Below are 25,767 nucleotides of genomic sequence, written 5' to 3' on the forward strand. Positions count from 1 at the left end.
AGGTAATAGACAGCCCTACCAGATGGGACATGATACTGAAACTAATGGTCATCAACACAAGCGAGCTAACCAGTGACATCAACATTGGAGGCAGCCTTGGTTGCAGTGATCAAGCACTACTGGAGGTCACTGTTGGAGTTCACCTTGAGGAATGTGGGTCAGGCAAAGATTAAAATCAGGTGCCTGAATTTTATGAAAGCAAACTTCCAGCTGTTCAAGGAAGTCAATAGGGACCACCTGGAATGCTGCTATCAGGGACGAGGGAGCAGAAAAAAAAAAAGCTGGCAGATGTTTAAGGATGCTTTCTGTGCTTTCTGCTTGTGTAGGGGTATGGTCATGGAGGCGAAGGCATGGCTGGAGCTGAATTTGACTGTGGAGGTAATGAATAATAATAAGGGCTTCTGTAGGTATGTCAGCCATGAAAGGAAGGTTAAAAAAGTGCCCGAAGGGAGTGTGTGAGAAAGCTGAGGAAGGACCTTTTACAAGGGACTGTAGTGATAGGATGAGGGGGAACAGCTTTGAATTCGAAGGGGGAAGATTTAGTGTAGACGTTAGGAACAAATCCTTCCTGATCAGGGTAGTGAGGCACTGGCACAGGTTGCCCAGGGAAGTTGTGGCTGCCCCATCCCTGGGAGGTGTTCAAGGCCAAGTTGGATGGGGCTTTTAGCAGCCTGGTCTGGTGGGAGGTGTCCCTGCCCGTGGCAGGGGCATTGGAACTTGATGAGCTTTGAGGTTGCTTCCAACTCAAACCATTCTATGATTTTATACTAGTAGTGCTAATTGGTCCTTAAGAAGAGCAGTGCAACAAGACTGTGTTATAGCTCTTCAATCTTTCAAGAACTCTACCCATTTAATGAGTCATGACTTTCCTTTCTGTGAAATCATATCAGCTATCTCGAATCACAAAGTGTTTTTTTTTATAGTGCTGCTAACACTTTCACAACAAACCAATCTTAAGTTTATGTAATTTCCTGGTAGCGTAGCATATCTGTTTCCACATACTAACAGTAAAACAATCATTTATCTCTTCCTAAACTTAAAGAAAGTCCTGTGGAAAGGAAAGTAACCTATTTAAAAAATCATTTCAATGTTTGTGCTCCTTTTTGAGTAAGTACAGACATCTGATGGCATTTCTTGCATCTAACATTTTCAGACATTTAAGTCACTGTGTACAGTTTAATTTCTAAACTACTGCTGCGACTTATTTTCTATGTTTGGTCTTGCTGTGGTATGTTGTCTTTCAGCGTCTCTGTCTATATTATTACTCTTACAAGTTACTGTCTATACCACATCTTATCCACAGTTCATATAAGAATGAAATATCCTATGTTAAACATTCTCAGTGACTTAATTTCTTAATTTAAAAAAAGAACCTAACAACCTACTCTGCTAGAATCCTGACCTCGCAAAGTACTTTGTTTCCAAACAACACCTTTACGTATAAAATGAATTAGTGTTATTTACTAATCCTGCTGCTCGATACCAGTCCTGAGCAACAGCAGTAATTTAATGCTGAGCGTGGAGATTCCTGAGTGTAAGAACTGGACTTTGCTGTTCCATTTGACCAGCAGGTCTCAACTCAGCCACGCCTGTCTCTTCCCTTCCCTGCCTGATTTCCTACATCTGGGGACTGAGTGTTCTTGTGCTCCGTGGAAGGGATCCTTAATTATAAGAATCCACATTATGCCTAAGATTATATTTCTTACAGTACTTTAACTTTTGTCCCCATAATTAAATACCTCTTTAAACAGCTGATATTGGATTGATTTTGTTCTCATACACAAGTAAATGTGTACTGTTATCCGGCTGGCTCTAGGTGGTCCTGCCTAAACAGGGGAAGTTAGACCAGATGATCTCCAGAGGTCCCTTCCAACCTCGACCATTCTGGGATTCTATTGCAGCCTATAGTTTTAAGACATTTTCTTCCTTAAGAATACAGATTCCTTTAATATTGAGTGCTTAATTCCATTGTCGAACAAAGAATTTATGGAATAGGAGCAAATTCATCAAAATGTTTTGTCATAGGACTCTGAGGAAACAAAGGATTTTCTTCATAAAAATAAAAAATATCTCTTGCATCTTATTGCATGCTTAAACATTACAGTATTATACAAAGCAAAATATTGGTGATATTAGCAATATTTTCTCTACTGTCATAACTCCTCCACACTTTGTGTACTAGCCCGAGGTTCCTAGCAGGTAATATAATGTTTTTAGAATTTTCAACAGCAGCCAACATTTCAATTTCAGCCTTACTGTTGAAAAATAAGATGGTTGTTCATTATCATTCTTTAACATGCACAGAGAAGCTACATGGATAATTCTACCTCAAATTAAGTTGTAGTCAATGCATTGCTTTCATGCGAAGTTTTTGTACTGTGGAGCCTTCGGTGTTCTAAGAAAAGTTTGTAAATTCCCAGCATATCAAGCTTCCTTGTTTAGATACAAGGCATCTTTCCTGTTTTCCCAGCCTGAAGAGAACCCCTGGTAATATCCAGATTCTTTCAAATCTAATTTGGTGGGTTCTTTTGATGTGAAGCTTAGGAAAAATCTAAATAAAATGTTCATTGACTTATCCAAAGCTACCACTGCTTGAAGACTTCTCCCTCTGTCTTGGGCCAAATGCGAGATCTCGTCTTTCTATATGAGGTTTTTTTCCTATCTTTTATAGACTTTTAAAGGGAATACCTGGCCATTTCCAAGCTGGGTCTGATAGTAATAGGGTTAGCAAGTCACAGGTCCTTGGCCCATCCTGCTTAACATAGTTATGACTCTGCAGATAGCGATGCAACATTGTTATTCTTGAGCCTGATATCTTTTAAGTGTGTTTAATCTATAAGGCAACAAAAATCTTTTTATTAAAGAAAGTGTGAGAGATGCAGGCTAAGCTGGATGTGCTCTTTTTTATTTTTAACTTGACTTTAATTAGACAGTTCATTTCTAAGTCCTGAGACTTCAGAAAAGTGATAATTTCCAGTTTCTGAAAATGCTATTATGTCTTTCTGTGTGACGCAGATGAATTTTTTGATGTTATATTTTCCATATTAATTCACTTAGAATCCATGAATAATAACGGTTTTTACAGACTATAAAAGAGCACATTATTTATCTAATTATCCTTCAAACTGCAAGCAGAACACTAGGCTTAAATATTCATACACTAGTCATGCTGTGTGTAGGGGGTGTTAAAGCAAAAGTATGTTATTTCTCTGTAGCTTCACTCTTGCAGCTGACAGAGCTACTTATTTCAGGTCAGACCCTGGTGTCTGGTATCATTAACCTTCAATCCTACCCCAATCTCTTCTATTGGTAACTTAACCTTCACCACTTACACATTCTTTTTGGAGTGCGATCAGCTGAAACCGAGATAGGTAGTCCTATAACAGTGTTGTAGGCTGTAGTACCTTTGCTCTTGCTTGTGCCTTTTTTTCTCAAGCATTTCTTGGCGTGGCCTGCTTGTGGCTTTAGTCTGGAATGAATTTATTTATAGGCAGTCCTACATGCTGGAGAGGAGGCAGCTAGTTATCCAGGCAATAGGAAGAAAGTATCCTTTAGTTTTGTTCAGCTGTACTCCATACAGCAGTCCTTCTAACTCTCTCTTTCCACTGCCAGCCATGTAATTGTGCTCACTGTGAGCATTTAGCATTTTCATAAGAGAGATGCTGGTCTGCTAGATGGTTTGCCTTTTACCATCAGCCAAGGTTGTCTAAGATCTGGTGGAACGAACCATGGAAGGAAGGGTGGAGTGTCTTCCAAGCGTAATCTGCAGTTACATGCTAGTACTTGTTCCATTGATTCATTCTAAAAAGCCACGAAAAGCTTGGGGTGGGAGAGATGGGGAGACTAAACAGGAAGAAATTGCGTATTCTAAGGAAAAAAAACGTTTAGGTTATGAAGCACGATGTCATGCATAAATACACAAAATAGCTCTCACTAGACCAGCGTGAGAAGTAGGAGATTCAGAGTCTCTCAGTGTGCAGCTCTGATGGAGCTGACTAGCTCTCTTATGTACCAAACTAAAAAGGCTGTTCTGTTTCTGGAATCAGCTGGTATCTCTACATACCTGTACAAATGTCTGTACAGTGCTGGTAAATTGTCTGTGGAAGCCTCCAAGGAGAGATGGATACTTAGAATTCTTCCTTCTTTAGGGAAGTTTATATGGATGCATAGCCTATAAAAGGAAACATCAGGCAACTTGCTGTAGAATGTACATTGTCTGGATCCACTTTGCTGCATGTGTTTTCCTGAGTCTGTACCAGTGCAGGTGGGGGAGAATCCTTTAGAATATCATAGTATAGTTAGGGTTGGAAGGGACTTAGAGACCTCATCTAGTTCCAACTTCCCTGCCATGGGCAGGGATACCTCCCACCAGCCCAGGCTGCCCAAGGCCCCATCCAACCTGGCCTTGAACATGTCCAGGGATGGGGCAGCCACAACCTCCCTGGGCAGCCTGTGCCAGTGCCTCACCACCCTCATGGTGAAGAATTTCTCCCTAATGTCTAGTCTAAATCTGCCCTTCTCCAGTTGATACCCATTGTCCCTGGTCCTGTCCTCATAAGCCTTTATGAACAGCCCCTCTCCAGCTTTCCTGTGGCCCCTTCAGGTACTGGAAGGTCACTATAAGATCTCCTCTGAGCCTTCTCTTCTTCAGACTGAACAACCCCACATCTCTCAGTCTGTCCTAGTAGAGAAGGTGCTCCAGCTCTCTGATCATCTTTGTACCCTACTCTAGACCCGTTCCAACAGCTCCATATCGTTCTTACTTTGGAGATTCCAGAACTGGACACAATACTCCAGATGAGGTCTCACAAGAGAGGAATAGAGAGGCAGAATCACTTCCCTTGCCCTGCTGGCCACGCTTCTTTTGATGCAGCCCAGGACACGGTTGGCCTCTGGGCTGTGAGCGGACATTGCCAACTCATGTCAAGCTTCTCATCAACCAGTACCCCAAGTTCTTCTCTGCAGGGCTGCTCTCAATCACATCATCCCCCATCGTGTACTGAATATGGGGATTTCCCCAACCCAGTTGCAGGACCATACACTTGGCCCTGTTGAACCTCATGAGGTTCTAAGAGTATGAGATTACTTTGAGTTAAATTTTAGCTTGCTGATGTAGTCAGGCTCTGGCTTTCTCCTCTTCCCTGACTCTTCTTCCTTCACAATGTTTTTCTGATGGTGTGGTTGTTCCTTGCTGCCCTCTGTGCTTCTCCATGGAAAGATTCTGACTGCTGATTAGAGCAGTTTAATTTACTGTATAACATTCAGAGTAAAATGTGGTATTTTGAAAGGAGACACGTGCTGTTTGACTGTAGTATTTTATAAGGTGATAAGCCCTTGCTAGTTTCTGAACTTGTTTTGTAATATTTATTTTACTTTTCAAAATACATTTATTTTTAATATGAGGAGAGATAGAGTGAATGACTCTGTGCCCAAATCACACACTGTTGCTTTTGGGAAGTCTTCGGTCTTTCCTAGGGTTATTTTTATTTTCCAGGTACAGGGAAAGTTCACTGAGTGCACTGAAACCTGTTTGGTCTATAAAGCAAATATCTGAGTGGAGTGAGGCAAGGGTATAAGTATCAGATGTGCTGAAAGTTATCTTCCACAAAATAAGATTCCAAAAGCCTAGATGTTGATCACACTTCTCTGAAAATTTTATCAGGCTGCAGAATTTTGCTTAGGAAAATGAGAAAAAAAAAAATGGTTGCATTTCCAACATCTGTTACTATATGTTACTACTCTGAAGTCTGTTGTGCTTATTAATGCTGACTGATATTTTTTTTTCAGAAAAATTAAAATGCTCAGAAATTGGCCAAACTTGAAAAGCAGATGTAGTTTTGTTAACGTGACCTCTTTAAAATCAATGGAAGACTAGCCTTTGACTTAATTAGGGCCAGGAGTTCACCAATAATTCCTGTAAATAAGCATACAGAATGCTGCTGGAAATCCTAGGGGAAAAGTGCTCTGTGCAGGCATTTGTTTTGGTGTAGTTTTGGTATTTCTATTTCTCTTTCAAACCAATCTTTTTTTAAAAGCAATTACGTTGCATTTTTTTTAGTAATAACATCCGCTTTTAAAAAAAATTGTTTCTAAATGACTTGTATGTTAAAAGTGACAGCTGATCTGTACTTGTTGAGTAAATGAAAGCAGAAGCATGCTGAATTATATGAAATATTAGGTAAATCCTTTTTCTCGACTTCAGAATAATTTACAGCTTTGCTTTTAGTGGTGCGTTTTCTGAGCAGGTTCAGCTCTCCCTGAGTAATTAATAACTCTTAAGCTGTCTGAATAGTTTCCCTTGACTTGCATCCTATAATGTGTCATATGAAAACAACTTGAGGCCTAATGTAACGTGAAACTGTATAGTGCATCTTAATGTGATTTGAGGAAGATGGATGGGAAGGAAATTATTTCTTATTCTGAGTAACAAACAGCTGTTCTTAACTTTTATTTGAAAAGAATGTAAAATACCCTTTCTAGGGAGAGATTGGTAAGTTGTTCTAGTTAGTTGTGTCCCCTTCTTCCATTGTACCGGTCAAGTTAGGCAAAAAAAGTGAGAATCAAAAATATAGTAATGTGATGTAGAATTACTGAGAATAATGTGGAGATTTTTTTGTATTTGGTCACCTGAGCTTTACTTCTTTTATTCATAATGGATCTCAATTTAAATCCCTTAGCACACCTGAGAAAGCTGAGATTTCACTATCTCTGTCAATGTAGTACTAAATAAATCATAATCCACCATAGGAAAGTTGTTTAAACTAACTCCTGGAGCTCTGGTCACCAAAGTATTGTAACATTGTCATGTTACAAGTGACATATACCAGGTAATGGTATATGTCAGCTGGAAAAGATATGTCTTGCCATGAACTCTAAACATCTCTCACTTCACTCTCAGGAAATGTAAGTTGGCTCATCTTTCTCTTCTTGGAAGATACTCAGCAAGCTGAAGGCTTCATTGATACTTGTAAATACGGAAGTTTATCATATACTGTAGTGTATTCCCATTCGATATGGAACAATTAGCGTTCATAAGATTTAAAAATAGATGCTGCTTTTCCATTAGTGCTTTTTTAAAAAATAAAAACAAAAGGTAAATAAAGGATTGCCTTACTAAATTTGATATGGGTAACTCAATGCTGCTTTGCAAAGATAGAACTAAAACTGTTTATAGCGCAGTGAATACACAGTTAATTCATTCATAATTACTTCTTCTAGCATGGTAACACTAGGAAATCCAGCTGGTATCTGCATTTCAGAAATTTTAAGGACTTATGAGGAAACAAATGAATAAGCAAATATTTTGCCAGAGGTATTTGATCGTTGCAAGCAGTGGAAGATATGCACAAGTACAGTTTTAAAGTTCATGCTAAATTCCTGTGATTGCTCTTTTAGTAAGCTCAAAATGTACAGCCCATACAGTTCTTGGGCCATATCACCTCTTTTTTAGAAGCAGTTATAGCTACATTTAATTCAGTAAAAAAAGAAGAATGCAACAGAAGCCTTTGCAACTCTGAGCATACCTTTGCTTTGATTGAGTGGTGCATAGTACACGATGGGGGATGATGTGCTTGAAAGCAGCCCTGCAGAGAAGGGCTTGGGGTGCTGGTTGATGAGAAGCTCGATATGAGCCGGCAATGTGCGCTTGCAGCCCAGAAGGTCAACCGTATCTTGGGCTGCACCAAAAGAAGCATAGCCAGCAGGGCGAGGGAAGTGATTCTGACCCTCTATTCTGCTCTTGTGAGACCTCACCTGGAATACTGTGTCCAGTTCTGGAATCCTCAAGAATGATATGGAGCTGTTGGAATGGGCCCAGAGTATGCTACAAACATGATCAGAGGGCTGGAGCACCTTCTCTACGAGGACAGGCTGAGAGAGTTGGGGTTGTTCAGTCTGGAGAAGAGAAGGCTCCGAGGAGATGTTATAGCGACCTTCCAGTACCTGAAGGGGCTACAGGAAAGCTGGAGAAGGGGGCTTGTGGGGATAGGACCAGGAGGAATGGGTATAAACTGGGGAGGGGCTGATTAAGACTGGACACTAGGAAGAATTTCATCACCATGAAGGTGGTGAGGCACTGGCACAGGTTGCCCAGGGAGGTTGTGGCTGCCCTATCCCTGGAGGTGTTCAAGGCCAGGCTGGATGGGGCCTTGGACAGCCTGTTCTAGTGGGATGTCCCTGCCCATGGCAGGAGGGGTTGGAACTACATGATCTTTAAGGTCCCTTCTAATCCAAACTATTCTGTGATTCTATGGTAGTTGTTGCAGGAACACGCGTGTGTATTTATTAACATTCTAGATGCATCTGCCTGATGCTTCAACCTGTGGAACATAAGGAGATACCTGAATGTCTAGATTTGTATGGTATAGATGTAAGATCTAAAAACTTCTATTGTTAGGGATTGCCCTTCTTGTTATCTTTGGTCTCTTCAATCTGCCAGCTGAAGCCTCTAGTTTACTGTACACTGCAGTCCAGCAGGCAAGGGTTCTGTAAACTCAAGCCTGTGCATTTAGTTCATGTGCTCCAATTCCTGTTATTGTTCTCAGCAGTTTCCATCACGGGCGTGCTTTGCTTTGAGAACACAGTGCTCCATTCATCAACTTTCATTTTTTATTTAATACTACTCACAATATGGACAGGGAGAGAAAATAAAACTGTCTAAATTCCACCTAAAGTACAATTCAGTATAATTTAGTCAGACTTCAGGCGTCTCAGAGAATGACTCAAATGGCCTACTGGCTAACACCACCTAACCCCTGGTGGCACCTAAAATGAATAACTTTGGACAACAGATTTCCCCTGGCGTCTAGGCATAGGCTCCAGGCAAGCTCAGAAGCACCATGGCTTAAGCAGCCAGGCATGTCACTCCCACCCGAGTTTCATTGTGACTATGAGATGTGTGTGGACATGCCTGAATGCTGCTTGTGTCCCAGAGGTGCCTAAGCCATTTACAATGCTTAAATAACTTGTAACAAGTTTGAATAGCATTGAATTCTGCACAAATCACTGAAGTAATAAGTACTTTCAGTGTAAAAGAGGAAGAGAGAACCTTGTCAACAACCTTAAAGATTAGAGTAGTCATCCAGGAAGGACATCAGCTTTGGACTGTCTGAAGCTAAGGAAGCTCAAGAGGAATGTGAGAACTTAACTGTTGTCCCACTGTTAAGAATGTTTCCTGGAAGAGGAAAATCTCAGATTCATGTTTTTACTCCCCAGTCTGATTATGTGTTTTGGTTTAGATGCTTTTTTCCAAGGAAATATAAGAATCCTGTGGTTCAGAGACTGTATGCCAAGGATATCTTCGCTTGCTTGTCTGTTTTAAGTTCTTTCTTATTATCTTTATAGATGAATTTGCACACTTATTAATTGCTTTCCGTATTTCTGTAATATTAGGGCTTTCTTAAGACCTGTGATCTCTCTTACTGCTTTTGGCTTAGATAGCATGATGTACTAACCTATGTTAACATTCTCTGTATTTGAGTTCTACATCTGTGCACTTTGAGGTGAACTTGGCACAGGTTGCCTTCATCCTTATTCTCTCCTTTTCCTGGAAAGGTTAAATATTCTGTGAGGAAGTACTTGTTGAGCTGTGGACATGTGGAACAACTTGCTTTTGTGTTTTTTATTAATGCTGCCTTTTTACTATTTTCCGCCTGCACGTGATGCCTCCTTAGTTTTCTCATTAGTTTTTAGTTGTTTGTAGACACAGTCAGGCAAAACGGTATAGTAAATATTCAAAGAACTTCTGAAATTTAAGTTTAGTATGCTGCAAAATTTTTTTTTGCCTTTTCAAATGTTCTGCCCCCCCCCCGAATGTGATTATCACTTAAAACACAGATGTTTTCCCTGTTTCTGAGTAGTTTTTAACTGAGTTTTGCAGAGTAGAAATTATAATGGCAGTAATACTTAAATTTTGCTAGAGTATCTTACCGTCTGTCACTTCAATGCTAGATGCATGTTTTTTTATCCTACTATTAATTTATTCTATTATTTATTCTGTTATTTAGGGAGCAATACCATAGGGGAAATTGTGCATAATAGTAGATAGTATACTGATGTCCTGAGTATCTTATCCCTTCATTTTCTCCTTTTAGTATTCACCATCTGACTGGAAGACTTGACTATTATGTGTATACATTAATACATCTGCTATTGACTTTTTGGTCACCAAAGGCTGTTCACATAATTACACAATGAGAACTTTTCTCAGAATAATGACATTATTTCTGTGAAGTTATGTCTTCAGTGTGCGGTAGTTGTATACCTGTTGTTGCTGTTTGTTGGCAAAACGCTGCAACAAGTTTCCCAGAGGGTTGTGGAATATCTCCATCCTTTTGCAGACTTCTAAAACTCCGCTGGGCAGGACTTAAAATAACTTGATATAATTTTGAGGTTGGCTCTGCTTTGAGCAGGGGTCTAGATCTGTTGGTCTCCAGGGGTATCTTCCAATCTAAATTATTTTGTTTATCTATCTGAATTTATCCTTGGTCCTTAGCTCACTAATATCAGTGTAATTTCCTTGGGAATTTGTTGGGCCTTGTCTGCTTTTCTCATTTCTCCCAATAGTTTTCTCTGTCAGTGCAAAGGCAAGATAAGCTAAGGTGAACTCCTGTCCTTTTTCATAGCACTGGCCCATTCCTTAACTCTTGTCCTGTTTCTCAAATGGTTTGATAAACACTTAAGGAAGATAAAATTACGATATATGTACTCATTCACAACCCCTTATTTTTTTTTTTTTTTGAGAAAATCCTGAAACAAGCACTTAAATTTTTAAACTAATACTGTTATTCATTTAGATAGTTCTTCAAGTATCATGGAGGCTTACAGTAAAAAGCAATGGCGATGGTAGGGGCGGGGAAGTGCTCCATATTTGCTAGAATACCTACTATGTCCAGAAACTACTTTCATTTGTTTTGCGGACTTATCATACAACCATGGTTTCACCTTCTTTCATTTGATGAAGACTTCTATTATTTCCCTTTGTCTGCTTTTTGGACATTAATGCGAACTCCCCTGTCTCTCCCAATATTGAATTTGGCTGGGAAGCTAATTGAATTTGGAGAGCTAGTCAGGTGCTCCTACAGCCAGATATCCTGTCTGGTTTACAGCTGTAAACCTGGGATTCCATCTCCTTAGCTTGCCTGGGGTGCTGTAACCATAGGGTTGATTCCATGACCAAGTAGTTTACTGCACTCATGAGATGCACTCATGTATTATTGATGCCCAATGAAGGTATTTTCTTTATAAATCATAAACCTATTCTTTGTGCTACAATTAAAAACAGGGTAGTATGAAATCTACATTTAAGTCCTGCAAAGCCTAATCACTTTTGCCTTGCCTTTTGACATTGAAACATCTATAGCTGTACAATACAGTGTATGGGTCCACTAACAATGTGGGAGAGCAGCCAATTTGGTCCTGGGATAAAACAGGAATCAGCTGTGGGAAATCAGCCAAAGAAGTGTGATTCCCACATAAGGGACTTAAATAGGTGTTAGTCCATAAAGAAGCTTGTTGACAGGACTTGGAGCAGCCTTCTCTACACAGAAGGCATTTTTGCTGAGACTCTAAGTGAACTGAAGTACACCGATTTCAAGGAGGGCTGTGGGGTTATCGTCTTCTCAGCTGGTATTTCCTCTTTTCTTTTTTTCCCTTTGTTTCTTTTTGGTTTTTGTTGGTTTTTTTTTTTTTTTAAATAAAGCTTTTATAGTGCATTACTGTGTAATTATAATCACACTTGTAGCTTTTTAGAATGAAGCTATTTACCTCACATAATTGTTAGAAGAATAATGGAGGAAATTTTTCTGCTACCTCTGACTCTCAGATTTCCTCCACTCTGATCCAGGGAATGCCTTTAGCAATGTGACTGGTTGGGCAATCCTGGCAGTTTTGAGCAAACGGCAATGTTTACATTTTAGCTACTCATGTGTTTTCGTCGGTGGTTTTCATTTGTCTCACTTCTGTGGTAGAAAATAATTAATTTGTTTTGCAGAAGCTTGAAAATAAGAAAGTTGATTACACCATCCTAATTTCAGTACAGTTAGTACCTATTTAATGATTGCCAAAGTCTGTAGAGTTAACTTACAGACTAGTTCTTTTTTTTTTTTCAAATACAAACTTTTCAGGTAGTTTGTAGAAGTGCTGTTGTGCAGCATCCTGTGATATAGGGAGCAAGTCAGACTTTTTTTAGAGATATCAGCATATCTTAGGTAAGAAAGGAATAACAATCATACAACAGCAAGTCATTCATTCTGAAATGATTTCCCTGTTTTTGTTGAAGCCTGATAAAGTGCAGCTGTTCCTATACCCAAGATGTCCATGTCATTACTCATGGAGGCCACTGGATGAAAACCCTTCTCAAAGCAGGACCAACTTAAAAGTTACATGAGGTTGTTATGAGCCCTATCCAACTGTATTTTGAAAGTCTTCAAGGATGTGGATTATTCCACAAATTCTTTAGGAAATTTGTGCTGCTATTCCAAGCATTAAATTTGTAAAATCAGTGTTTTAATGTGTGGCATTCACTTTGCAGCAGTTCTTTAAAGACTCCTATACATAGTAATAACGTCTTTTTAAAGGATCGGACACAAAATTCATTAACAAAATTTTCAGTCATTTATTCTCATAAGTAGACTGAATAGTACTTTTGAGAAGAGACACTTCTGAATGCTGAAGCCCATGAATTTGTATGAGCGTGAGTGAGTGTTTGGCTTCTTGTTTTCACCAGGTATTATTTCTGTTCACTCATTTTAAGAAACGTTTCTGTGCTTAAGAATAACAAAAAATAAATCTCTTTTTTTCTCCCTCCTATTGTAGGCAAGTATTTCCAAATGGACTTCCTCAAGAATACTCTCTAGTTGCTACGTTCCGTTTACGGCGAAATACCAAGAAAGAGCGTTGGTATATATGGCAAGTTTTAAATCAGTATGACACACCTGAGGTTAGAGTTGTCTTTGATTTATTTGTTTCATTAAGTTTCTTTTTGCCCCCATGCAATACGACAAATGTAACTTAGTGGATATTTCACCACTGGATGTAGCTCCCGTTTATATGGAATAGACAGACTGCTCTGAAATAATTGATGATTTATCATAAGAATGACAGAAATTTAACAAAATGTATTGGGTTAAGACTGTATACTAGAATAAGGCAGCATGTTATGATTTATACCTCATCGATGTTACACAGAAGTTACGTAGAAGAATGCTTCAGAACATAATTCTTGCCCAATCTATGTATTAGAAGTATTTTTGTTAATTGTAGTAGTGTTTAATTCTTGCACTCTAACTTTTAATGCCCACTTATTTTATTTTGCTTTGCTTTTAGATCTCTGTCCTTCTGGATGGTACAAAAAAGGTGGTGGAGTATATGACCAAATCTGCTCAAGGAAATATACTGCACTACACTTTCAAGAGTCGAGAAATTTATCCATTGTTTGATCGACAGTGGCATAAGCTTGGTATTAGCGTACAGTCGGGGATAATTTCCCTTTATTTGGATTGTAATTTAATTGAGAGAAAGCAGACTGATGAAAAATTCACCATTGACTTACAGGGAAGGACTCTGATTGCTTCTCGTGCTGCAGATGATAAGCCTGTGGATGTGAGTAGTGTGAAAGGAAAACCAGATACCTTGTAATCATGTTTTAGTTGTGCTTTTACTAACACCATTGAAAGCAGTTATGTAGATAAAAGATTCAAAACTGGTTCTAAATTTTCAGGGTGCATTCTTAATTTGAAGTCCTTAAGTCTTTTTCTCTAAACAGTAGAGCAAATCTTCTGTTAGCAAAGTAACTGCAAAAACTCAGTCCTGATTTCAGGAGTCTGTCTTTCTGCATTCAGTTTGGAGTGAGAGCAGTGTAGTAATTGTAGACATGTGATTACTACGTTTACAGAGAACTTCCAGTGTTTATTTTGTTTTCTATTTTTATGAGATTTATTTATAAGTTTCTGTCAGTCATAGGCTGGTTTGTCTCTCTGTGATAAAGGGGAGACAAAAAGAAATTAAGGATTGCGTCTGTATCAAGTTCGTATCACAATCCAGGGCAATTCAGCTATGTAGAAATAGGGGTGCACATGGTTTATAGTTGTTGCTTCCTCCTCGAAATGGGAGGGATTAAGAAATGATTTGAGATATGTTTCCTGCAGCCTTTGATGCAAGAAATACCCAAGGCAACCAATAATATTCTGGGCAGTGTTCTGGAGATGCTCTCCTCTGTTTCCTTGTGCAGCAGGCTCACAGCAAGTAGAAAGCTTCAGGAAATGTCAGTTTGCTTAAAGGACACTGACATTCGGTTACCGGGTTTAAAGTATCTGGCTTGGAGACTATAGAAACCATCTGAAAGTTTCAGCTATATTATGTACACTGTACAGTTCCAGGTGAAAATAGCACACTGTAACTGTAAACTAGTGTTGTGGGAGGAATCAGTCCTGTGAGGCAATAAACACTTTGGCCTGGACTCAGCTTTTATTTCACGGGGCCAAGCTCATGCTTTATTTAATTTTCTAAGACTGTCTTCAACTTTATTTGAAATGTATTTACCGTCTTCTCATTTCAAAGCAGCGCGCAGGAGAAGGAGCGAATTCTTTCTCTCTTGTGTTGGTTATATGGTATGGGCTGAATAATTGAGTGGAAGTTGTCAATGGGAATTTCCACAGTTGCAGGAAAACATTATGGGCATAAAGCTGATGAAGGTGGCAGAGCAAATCCTGTACTGACGCTCACTCTCCTCAATACTAAGTGCAAAGGAGAGGATAACAGGATACAAAGCAGATGCAGAAAGAGGCATACAAGGGCAAGGTTAGCTGGTTAAAATTAGCTAATTAGATGCTGCTCATCTTACCAGTCCACTCAAAATCTGTGTAACAGAAGGATTCTTTACAGAATTTGTGATTTTCACTCTTTAAGTGATTTAATGGCAAGGTCCAGGCAAAGAGCTGTTCAGAGAGGTAGAGGGCATATATAAGATAGAGCTTATTAAACCTTTACTCTAGTTCACTGCAGGAGAAAATTATGTTCCTGAAAAAAAGGTTTTCAGAGGATGACTGGAGAGCTAAAATGCATTACGTAGAGTAGCAAGAGCAATACAGAGGGATGCAATGTACATGAAGATAAATTAAATCTGAAATGTGATTTACATCAAGGTAATAGACTGCATATTTTGTTCCTTAAGTGATGAACTGTGTAAGTGCTTTGGATTTGTCTCTTTTTTTCCCAGCATTTCAAAAATATGCAGTGTTTCAGAGAGAAAGTTTATTGCACCGTGATAAGAAAATCCATGCCGTAAGACATTATATTTTATACCTCATATTGATCTCTCTTTTATTTCTTAATAGATTGAACTTCACCGTGTAGCAGTTTATTGTAATCCAAAATTTGCAGCTGAAGAAACGTGTTGTGAAATATCTGCAGACCTAGTAAGTTATTTGTTAAAATGCAAATGTTAATACAAAAGAAATTGATTCATTGTTTATTGCTAAAGAGTTGTAAAGACATTTGAATAGGAGTGTTAGATTAATTATCTCCTAAAAATGAATCCTGTATCTGGAGTCGTGGTGCATTTTTTCTTGATGCCTAACTAAATGACACAGTAGACCTTCACTAAAAGGCACTAGATGCTGCTGGAGCTTTTTAATGTGTTTCGTAACATTGATTAATATCTGATTAGTAACTGAGGAAGTCTCAAGAGAGTAGGAAGCAAATCACTGTGATGACCTGAAGATGGCTTCAAATAGCAGAGGCAATTTTAGTAACATTTACATCTAGTGAAGCACCACAGATGATAGGCAAAGCCCATGAAGGTGTCTGCATGACAGTGGAAGAGAAGAAAAACAGCAAAACAGCACAGTGTTGAGGCTGTTTCCCTTATTTCAATACACTGATGTGGAGGAAGGAGTGTTTCATAATTAGCAGATACTCTCTTTATAATGCACATGCTGAGACAGATTTGTTTAACATAAGGGAAAACATAGACATAGTTTGAGTTTAGAGGGTTCGCTTTTCCCTTTTGTTTCCATAGACAGAATCAGTATAAACTGGAAGACGTTAACTATAGAAATGCATGAAATTGTAGATGTGATTGTTTTGCTCAGTGAAGCCTATTTGGAGGAAAAGAAATTGAAAAAAAACCCCTCAGAAAACATATGAAAATATTAGTCTGGCAGTTATGAATAGTCTTTAAGAGCGGGCTCCTCTGAGATAGCAGACCTACCACCACCACTCAGACTGCAGTCAAAAAAAACCCCCAGAGTGTGCAGAAGAACTAATTGATTCCATCTACAAAGAAATGAAAGTAAAAGGTACCTAGACTGGAGGGATAAAGCTGCCCAAGAAAGAGAGGAGAAGAAGACTTTGTGAGAATTGACAACTGACAGGAGCTTAGAAGGATGGAAGAGGCTGATTCTAACTTACCAAGGGAAGTTTCAATTGGAAATAATAATTTCTTGTTCAAATATATTTCAGAATTTATTCCTGATAAATAGGTCAAGCTTTCTCTTGAATGTATAAGCTCATGCATAAGTGAAATGTGAAATTTTTTTTCTGTAGGTTTCACTTTGTCCATGCAAATAAATTTTATCTAGCAGTTACAATAAAGTAGCAAAAAAGTAAAAACAAACCCTAATTAAGAACACAAAAAAATCAAAGATAGGCTTTATTAGTAGCATCATAAACTTCCATTCAGGTATATAGCTAAAACCACTGTCAGTTGCATTTGCATGTCTTATGTTAAAGATTTTAACAATCATGTACTACCTGTTAATGACTTTCATATTGAATTCAGAATTACATTTTCTGATTTATTTTTTTCATGACTTCGTTACGAATTATAAGAGCTACATTTTCAGTAATTTAAGGGAAGGAATTTATCCTTGGATACAAATTTATACACCAAGCCATAATTCTGTAGGAACTTCTTTGACAAAAGGCTCGCAGGAGACCTCATTAGATGTTAATGAGAGCTTCAGAAATTCATCAGGAAGTATTAAAATGAAGTAACTTGAAGGTGGTATTTGGATGGTGTTTATCTATCAGCCAAAGTGGACCACAAATCAAAGTATCTTCTTTTTATTTTAGTGCTCACATGAGGAGAGGTTACTTGCTACAACTTCATCACCAGTGACTACTCATGCCAGCAAAATATACACGCTTCCAGGAGTGCAGCAGGATACTAAGGAGAGATGCCACTGCTTTCCAAATAAAGTATGAAGTTTTCCTATTGCTTTTTAGTGCATCATTTTGCTTAATTCCACTAGGTTTTATTAAAAATAAAATGTAAAACGGTTGATTTATTTTTTTTTTAATTATGAAAATCCCTTACTCTTTTGATATGTTGTAATGTACCTACGTTGTATTTCCCAGGGAAGAAACAGTCATTTTCTATTTAGTTAATTTAAAATGAGAGTTGCAGAGGTCTGTAAGGGTTAGTTGTTTGAACACATAGCCCCCCCAAAAAAAAAAGAAAAAAAAGTGGTAAAAATGAGAATTATATTTAATGTAAATGTTTTTACTTGAGAATAAATTATTTTCTACATACCACCATTTTTATTTTTTTTTAATCCTTCTGAGCCATTTGCTTTGTTAGGCTTTTGTGATTAAGACAAGGAAACCAGACCAAATATTTACTTTATATCTGCTGCTTTGTTGATTTTTTTTTTTATTTCTTTTAAAATCAGGGAGAAGCAGGATTGCCAGGAGTAGCTGGTTTGCCTGGCCAGAAGGGAGGTAAAGGTGAAAAGGTAAAATATCAGTTGTATTCTTTCTTTCAGACTTTTATCTTTGGCTTATCTTTCTTAAATGGAAATTTTATGGATTCCCCTACTCCTTAAAGGAATCTCCCTGTACACAGGTTAAATCCTTTATCAGTCAGCTGCTGCTTCCACATGTGGGCTTTCTGACTGACAGCCTACAGCTGTTTTATTTTGAGGTCATCTCATCAATTCCATGTCCACGGTTCACCTGCCCAAGAAGCACATGCCTACCCAACCCTGTCAGCATCTCCTATTGCCTGTTCACCTTATCCAAAAAAAGAGAAGCTGTGTATGTTGTCTGTGACGAGGATTTTCCCATATCATGTGTGTATGTCACTGCCGATGGGCAGAATCCTGTGTGATGGATTCATCCTTGCAGTCATCAGTTGAAGGGTATGAATTCACTTCAAAGACTTCAGCACTGTGTATTCTTTAACATAGCTCTTACCTGAAACTTTCTTAATTAGGAGGAGAGGGGGACATGGATGAGCCCCTGGGACAGACCAGTTCGTGCTTCTTTCCTTGGGCCTATTCTGTAGTTTTGTTCTGTCATGCTTACCATGAAATTCCTGTATTATTTAGCTTAAGGGGTTTCTAATAATGAAGGCCAGCATATGATATGTTTTTCTTTCACACTCTATTCCCTAAATTTGATTGAAGGATGCCAGATGAGAATTTTTTTTTTTCATGAGCTAGTAGAGTGGACAACTTAAACATATTGCAAATCAGCCAGAAAGGCAGTGGATAGAAGTTTTGAATTTGAAGAGTGCAGTGTGAGTGGAAACTACCTGGAATGTCCTAATGTAGAAACGTGGAGAGAGGTGAACTTAACCCAGCATCGTCCCTCACAGCACACTTTAATATATCATCTGAAATAGTTTGTGAAGACAGACAGTGCTGTTCGTAGGACTGTAGTATCTGACTGAAATGGACCCAGTTCTGAGAAGGCTTATCCACAGTCAGTTGAAATTAAGTAAATTCCTTGATAGTGCCGCCCTCCCAACTCCTCCACACCAATATATATTTCATTTTTGATACTAGTTGTATCTTTTTCATAGGCAGAAAAAAATGTTCAATTATGGTAGCTTCTGTAGATTAGCTGAACCTAGAGGGATCACTGCTGTTTCTAAATTTAATCATGAATTTTTGCTGATCCTAAGCCTGAGTATATAGTACAATTGTCAGTGTTACAGTTGGCCTATATTACCAATAGAAACTTTTCTAGCATTTATTTAGGAAACTGTTTTTCTCTCCTGTCATGACTCATTTAGACTATTACTGTTACCACAATGAGAAAGGAGACTTCAGAAGCCTAATTTTTTTTTACCATTGTTTCTCTCAGCCATTTAGCAGTATTTACAGTGCAAAACATAATATGTATTTATAAATAAAGCATGTGCATGCTTGTGGTCACCTACAGTTCTGTTCTTCTATTCATTTTACAAAGAAACACTAATTGCATTAATTAAAAAATACATCTGACAGTGAATGAACCCTTTCAACTTCTGTGCATCGCTGATGGCAAATTGCATGAGGCCATGTCTGACTTGTCTGGTAATTATGAAGTACAGATTTATTTGGTTACATGTAAAACTTTAAATTGTTAAACTTAATGGGTTTTTTTCCATGAAAAATAAATCTTTCAAGATTTACACAAACGGATTTTTTTTTTCTTGGTAGTGACCTACTACCTAGAGGTCCAAGCTTGACCTATTTATCACTAGTCATTCTGATACTTAACTGAAGATTTAGAGCCTGAGCAGGTTCATGTGCACCCAGCTTAGCCTAATGATAGTAAATTGACATTTGTGAAGGTCAGTTTGAAAAATCCAGTGAACCAGCAGGTTAAAGTCAAGTACTAGTAGTAGAGCAAACAGCTACAAAGCTCCTTGATTTGAACCTTCCTTGTAGTTGACTGGTACTTTGATACTTTCTAGCTTTGGGTTTTTTTTTTTTCATTTTTGTTTAGGGGTGAATGTAGGTCACGTTCCTACTGTGATTAAAAGAATGGTTTCACTGTTGACCTTTGGGAGCAAATGAACACTACCTTGAATAGTGCCTACCGTGATGGAGTTGAATGCCATATTCTGTGAGGCTTTAGTACCATTTTTTATTGGCCTATGCATTTACAGAAGTTTTCAGTAGCACTTGCTCCTGCTGATGATTGCGTTGTTACATCAATAATTAGGGGTGAAGAGGCAGCAAGACCCCAGACCATTTCAGACATGTAGGATATGTGATTCATTGCCAGGTTATGTAGAGTAACAGACTGATGTTGGATGTTTTGTAATATATATGACAAAGGCAGCTTCTTGATGACTTTGCTGGCCAGTCACAAAAAAACAGGATTTCTATAAGTTGTTTGGTGGTTCCTCAGCCTGTGTTTCCCACTTTGTGTCCCCCTCCTGATTTTATTTTTGCCTTTTGCTTCTAAAAAATATTATTATTAGCCTCCAAGTAACTGTATTTGAACATTCTTGCCATGGCAGCATCCAAGTGAGAGCAAGTTAATGGTAATTTTTTAGCTTCTCTCCAAGGAAATTTCTGTATCCATTGTGATTATCTCTTGTTCAGCACAACATTCCTTTTCCTTTTATTTCACATCGTTGCATTCCAATTTCCCATCCACTGTGATTAATTGTGTGACTGAATTTACATGACTTTTTTGTTGCTATGGGATTGGCAAGAAAGTCTCTACACATACAAATTGGTGTTAGGCTATCTTCAAGCCACCCAGAATTGCCCTTCTCTTCAGTCTAACATAGTTGTTCCCTGGGAACAGATTCTGCTTTTTCTGTTCAGGAATATTGAGGCTATCACCAGCACAAAGCATGATACTGGATAAGCCATTTTTAGGCGTTTTGAATTTAATTAGTAGCCTGTTTCCATTTCATTCCTCTATACTTGGCAGTACTTTTGGCAGCCCTTTACTCTTGGCTTGTTTTAGTACCTCCAAACGGGTCTGAGCCAAAGTTGAAAATGCATTGTAGGCCCAAGTGACTGAAGTGCTATATTATCGCTGGAACAAACATTCATGCAAATATTGATGCATGTCTGGCAAGTTGTCCATCTGAACGTACAGGAGCATCACTGATTAAAATTACTCCATTTGTGTGAATGACCTTCCTATTTGTATGCCTGGCCTTCCGTTATGGCTTTGTTGAGGACATTATAAGGACAGTTCTTCACTCAACAATAGAAGCATTATCTCAGCTGCTTCAGGGGTAAAGAAGCTGCTCAGTTTCAAGACTGTCTCCCTTATTGAATGACCAGACTGTTCAGTTCGGTACCACACACTCCTTACACTGTGTAGCAAAAACTGCCTGAAGGGCAACAGTCGCAGTCTCTTTTGTTTGCTGTGCAAGCTTAGATCCAGGGCTGTTAGCTCTGCATGATTTTATTTGCCGAGATCAGCTTCTGCAGCATCTACAGCAAGGGACAACCTCCCGATCTTTAATGTCTGAGTAATTAACACTCAAAAAGTCACCAGGACCAACTTTGCTGCTTACTGGACTTTGCCCTTGAAACATATGTTTTGGACTTGCTGATAGCTTTTCCCTGTTGGATAAAGCTGTGAGGCAGCAGAAGTCAAATGAACAAATTAGATAAGCCCTTAATTAAATACTGTGTGTCTCTCACAGTAGCTTGCTTCTTAGCACACTATGTTTTACAAGTTTCAAGTGGTCACGCATCAGGTGGAAGTCTCGTGTGATTTAACAGATTTTAGCACCTGCTCTGTAGAGCTAGGTTTCCTCTTCTGAGCTGAGTGAGAAACTTACTGTGTTTTCTGTTTTGGAAGCAATTCCTACTACTTCAGCATGGTATATAACTACTTGGACTCTTATAAATAGAGTCGTTATTAGCGAATGCCTTTTGATCACAATGTGAAGGTCCTGTTTTGTCCTTAATATGTAGAAATTCTTCAGAATGTCAGAATATGGAGCACATGTTATAATGATATACCGAATATACAAGCTTATCTTTTTCTATCAAAGAGATTAAAAAAGTAATTGTATGTTAACTTTTTTATTTTTCCTTCATTTAAGCCAACTTAGTGCAGATAAAGATTTTAAATTTAAATCCAAACAGAATGAAATATTTTGATATCCTATTAAGCCAGTCCACACTGTGTTAATAGGTCATTGGTTAATGCTTAAAGTACAGCAGGGAGCAAAAAGCCAGAGGCACAGTGCTTTCAAAAATGCAAGTGCCTGTTGATGAACATCATGGAGAAATTTATTGCTATTCAAGTAAGCTTCATTAATTTAACTTCATGAAAAAGACATTTGAAAGATTATTTTAGGATTGGTAGAGATAGGTTTATGCAATATATTGTTTCCACTAGGAAAATATTTGTAATAGAATGATAAGGAAAAAGAACTCATGGTGAACAAATAAGGTGTCTGACTGTTCATTCTGCCTCTTTTCCTTGGTAGTCTTCCTTTCCTCCTTCTCTGTCATTCCTCTTACAACTCAGATCTACCTGATTCCACCTGTGACATATCTACTGTGTTATGCAGCCTTGAGAATCATTCCTTTTGGATCCCATTTTTGTTGCAGAGCTTATTGATATGGATCTAGAAGCTGGAATAAATTAAAAAGAAAAATTTGGGGCAAAATATGACTGGCCATCAGGAATTGCCAGTGTACTTAGTAAACTGAAATCTTGTAATGGGCAGAAGGGAAAACTCCATGCCTGTGGAGCTAAGAATTTATTGGTAGTCCTTCTTAATGTTTTAATCATCTAATAGTCTAAGTTATCAAATTAATAAGGAGAAATGTCACTAGTAATACAGTTTAATTAGTTTTCTTTTAAAAAAGTCTTAAATATATACTTTTTTTATATGTTTACCATATTCATTGCTCCAGTAGTCATCTCAGTCCTCAGGATGGTAATTTAAGTCTTCCTCATGAGGGAGTGGAGAGGGCCGCAGCAAGTCTGAGGTGCTCAGAGGGTTGGCAGTGTCACCCCCTCCCCAGAGATGAAGCTGGAGTAGGGGGGGCAGCAGTCACTGGCCCTGGTGCAGAGGTGAAACCAGTGATATCAGATTCAGGCCATGGTGAGGGTGAGCCCTGCACTGCCAGGTCAGCACACAGCACGGGGATCCCTCTGGGGGTGACAGAGATGATAGCTCCTGGACTATGTACTCCCTGCTTCTCCCCCGGTGCTGGAGAAACACTGGAGTGATGCCGCCTTAGGGTGAGTTTTCTCTCTCACCCGTGTCCAGTTCCCCAAATTTGAATTTGTTGTATTCATCAACTAACAGTTCTTAATGAGTTGGGTTTGGGTTTTTTTCCATATCTAAATACATCCACCGCTATCTTATAATCATGACAACTGTTTACCTACCTGTATGTCTAAGTTTTGAATCTTAGCTTACATAATTTCTGACAGGGTCTGTCTCTGACATTAATCGTACCGATGACAGATGTAGTACAAAGGATGCATTCTCTACGCTACCTCTTCCACCTTCAACTTCATCACTTTTAGAAACCCTGCCAGTACCCTGTCTGCTGAGAGTAACTCACTTCAGAGTGTGCTGGTATTTTGTTCTTGATAATAAAGGACTTTTTTCATACCATTTCTGATGCTGTCGGCACACAAAATTATGCAGAGATGAAACCTAAGAGAACTAATATAATAAACCAAATCTTACAAAACTAAAACTGATGTCCGTTAAGGCGTATTTGAAAAACTGGCACAGATTACTCATTTTATCTGAACTCGGAGGTCTCCATTGTAGAACAGAGCAATGTTGTCATGTAATACTCTAGCAATGTGTGTTCTAGGCCACGTTACTCTCATTATTTATATTTATTAAGTTCGCTTGATTTATCTTAGTATTAAAATCATCATCTCTACCTGGTTAGTACAGAACCCTGCTGAGAATATTTTTCTCCTTTCAAAATTCCTTGTAGACTTTGTTTTCTAGAGTAAATATTAATGTATTAAGTTAATCTTTCTTCATACCACAATGTAAATATGTTTTAAATAAGTTTGCAATTTAAGAGATAAAATAATATGTTTGAATTAAATGTTTTCTTAAAAGAAATTTTTTGGTGTTTATATGGATAAGGACTGTCATTTGTTAATTTTACTAATTGCTGCGTTTTCATCCTCTTTATCGCCACATTTGGGTTTAGGCTATTTTTGCTGTACATGATAGTTCAATGGTAATATGGGATAGAGGAATTAAGGTACTGTATTTTGTGTTTGCTACTAGCATATCACTTCTAGTTCTAAAACAGGTGCATTAAGGTTGCATGATGCAAAGAGGCAAAGGTTAAGTGCTTTTGAAACTCTCTGAATGATTAATATAAAATAATGAAGACAAATGTCATACTGCAGGTGGTCGCAGATGTGCAAAATTGTTTCCATTCAGATAGAAACCAGATTGATCTCCTTCGCAAGGAGTGTATTTGCTATCTGCAATCTCTTTTTAAGAATTTAGTTTGGCTTGGCTTTATAGAAAATTGACAGAAGCTTTTTTTTTTTACATCACCCTCCTGAGTTTCCATTGTGTCTACTTATGAGTTTACCAAAAATAAATCCAGTGCCAAAAATATAATAGCCATCCTATTGTTAGCAAGAGATCTCCTTCTGAAAAAATGTGCAATGTCTTAATATTTTATTCAATAAGTATCTTGTGCTCAGTTGAAAAATTATTTTCGTTGCTACCCTGAGTTAAAAATCCTGACAGTAAACTTAAATCTCATGGTACTAATGCCTTTGAATGTTGTTACAGTGAGTGTACCTTATAACCTGTAAGCGCTAGCATTGTACTGCTGGTGTTCACCAGCTTATGAAATTATTCTTCTGGCAGCACATATTTCTGTTGGCTTTGGTAGTTCTAAGGAAATGCAATTGTTTATTCTCGTTCTTGATAATTTGATTACATAAACTTCCAAAGTTCAGTTGCAGTGTTAGGAGTTAAAATACTCTTTTGAAGGCTTAAAAGAGATAACGTAGATGTAGGTCTTGTGGTCAAGATGTTGTTGCTTCTGGTTTTATACTTTTAGTATCTACTATGTAAAAATAGAAGAAGATGCTCATTCACTTTTCTAAAGGAGTTTTCTTTTGCTTCTGCAGACCTCAAATGCCATTATGCAGAAAAACAGGCAACACCCCTTTTAAAAATGCACTTAAACATTGTTTTATTCCTTTTTATTCTGGCACGCTGCCTGTGTGAATACTATTATATGTTGTACAACTTACAGTATCTGATATTTAAACTCATTGAATAAAAGCATGAGAAACTAGACTCTTTCAGGCTGTGGTTATTGAAATCACAATTGCAAGACAGAAGCGTAACTTCATGATCTAATTTGCAGTAGACTTGCCTTCAAGTTGGGGTGTCTGTCTATGGTGAGTGGAACAGAAGTGTAAACATACCTTGCTTAACTGTCTAGTATGTCATACATGCTAAAGGCTTCCTGGCGTGTAGCGGGCTGTGTAACTTTAGACTATACAGGATATAAAAATACACTGCTGAATGTAATAAAGTGCTTCTGGTCTATTAAAATACTGGCAAGTGGCTTAAGGGAACAGAGCGTGCATAGATAAGAGAGTCACTCTGTGGGTGATTTGATAAGGTAACCAGGGGCCAGTCGTGCTTGTTCATCTCTCATAGTGCCAGTGGGTTCATGCTGTTCACACACACAGGATTTTGGTCTGCCTCTGCCATAGAGCTGACAAAACAATTCCGATATTTGAACAGAAAGGATATAGGAGATGGCTTATAAGCTCCTCCAGAACATTGCTGCTCCTGAGCAGTGGTTTAAACTTATGGCTGGAATGGTTCTCTGCACCCGGGACTCACTCATTTTGATTGATTTGCTTAGCTTACACATTATAAAAACAGAGGAGTTTTGAGCCAGGCTGCATACCTGCAGTTATTTTATGATGATTTCTGCAAAGAGTTGTAAAGGAATTAAAATCGGGAGAAGGAAGGCACGTAATTTTTATGGTAGGCAAGAAGCAACAACAATAGTATTAGGGTATGACAGCTTACTTCAAAATTAT

General features: G+C 38.2%; 1 protein-coding gene across 1 annotated transcript in view; it reads left to right on the top strand.

Moving 5' to 3' along the window:
• COL19A1 (collagen type XIX alpha 1 chain) overlaps nucleotides 1–25,767 on the top strand; it is a 203,633-nt gene that overhangs the window by 21,575 nt on the left and 156,291 nt on the right. The window contains exons 5-9 of the mRNA XM_054062421.1: nucleotides 12,814–12,937; nucleotides 13,324–13,599; nucleotides 15,333–15,413; nucleotides 17,071–17,196; nucleotides 17,670–17,732. Of these exons, the coding sequence (XP_053918396.1) occupies nucleotides 12,814–12,937; nucleotides 13,324–13,599; nucleotides 15,333–15,413; nucleotides 17,071–17,196; nucleotides 17,670–17,732 (670 nt within the window). The remainder of the gene's footprint in view (nucleotides 1–12,813; nucleotides 12,938–13,323; nucleotides 13,600–15,332; nucleotides 15,414–17,070; nucleotides 17,197–17,669; nucleotides 17,733–25,767) is intronic.

The sequence above is a fragment of the Cuculus canorus genome, chromosome 3, assembly GCF_017976375.1.
Source record: "Cuculus canorus isolate bCucCan1 chromosome 3, bCucCan1.pri, whole genome shotgun sequence".
NCBI lineage: Eukaryota > Metazoa > Chordata > Aves > Cuculiformes > Cuculidae > Cuculus > Cuculus canorus.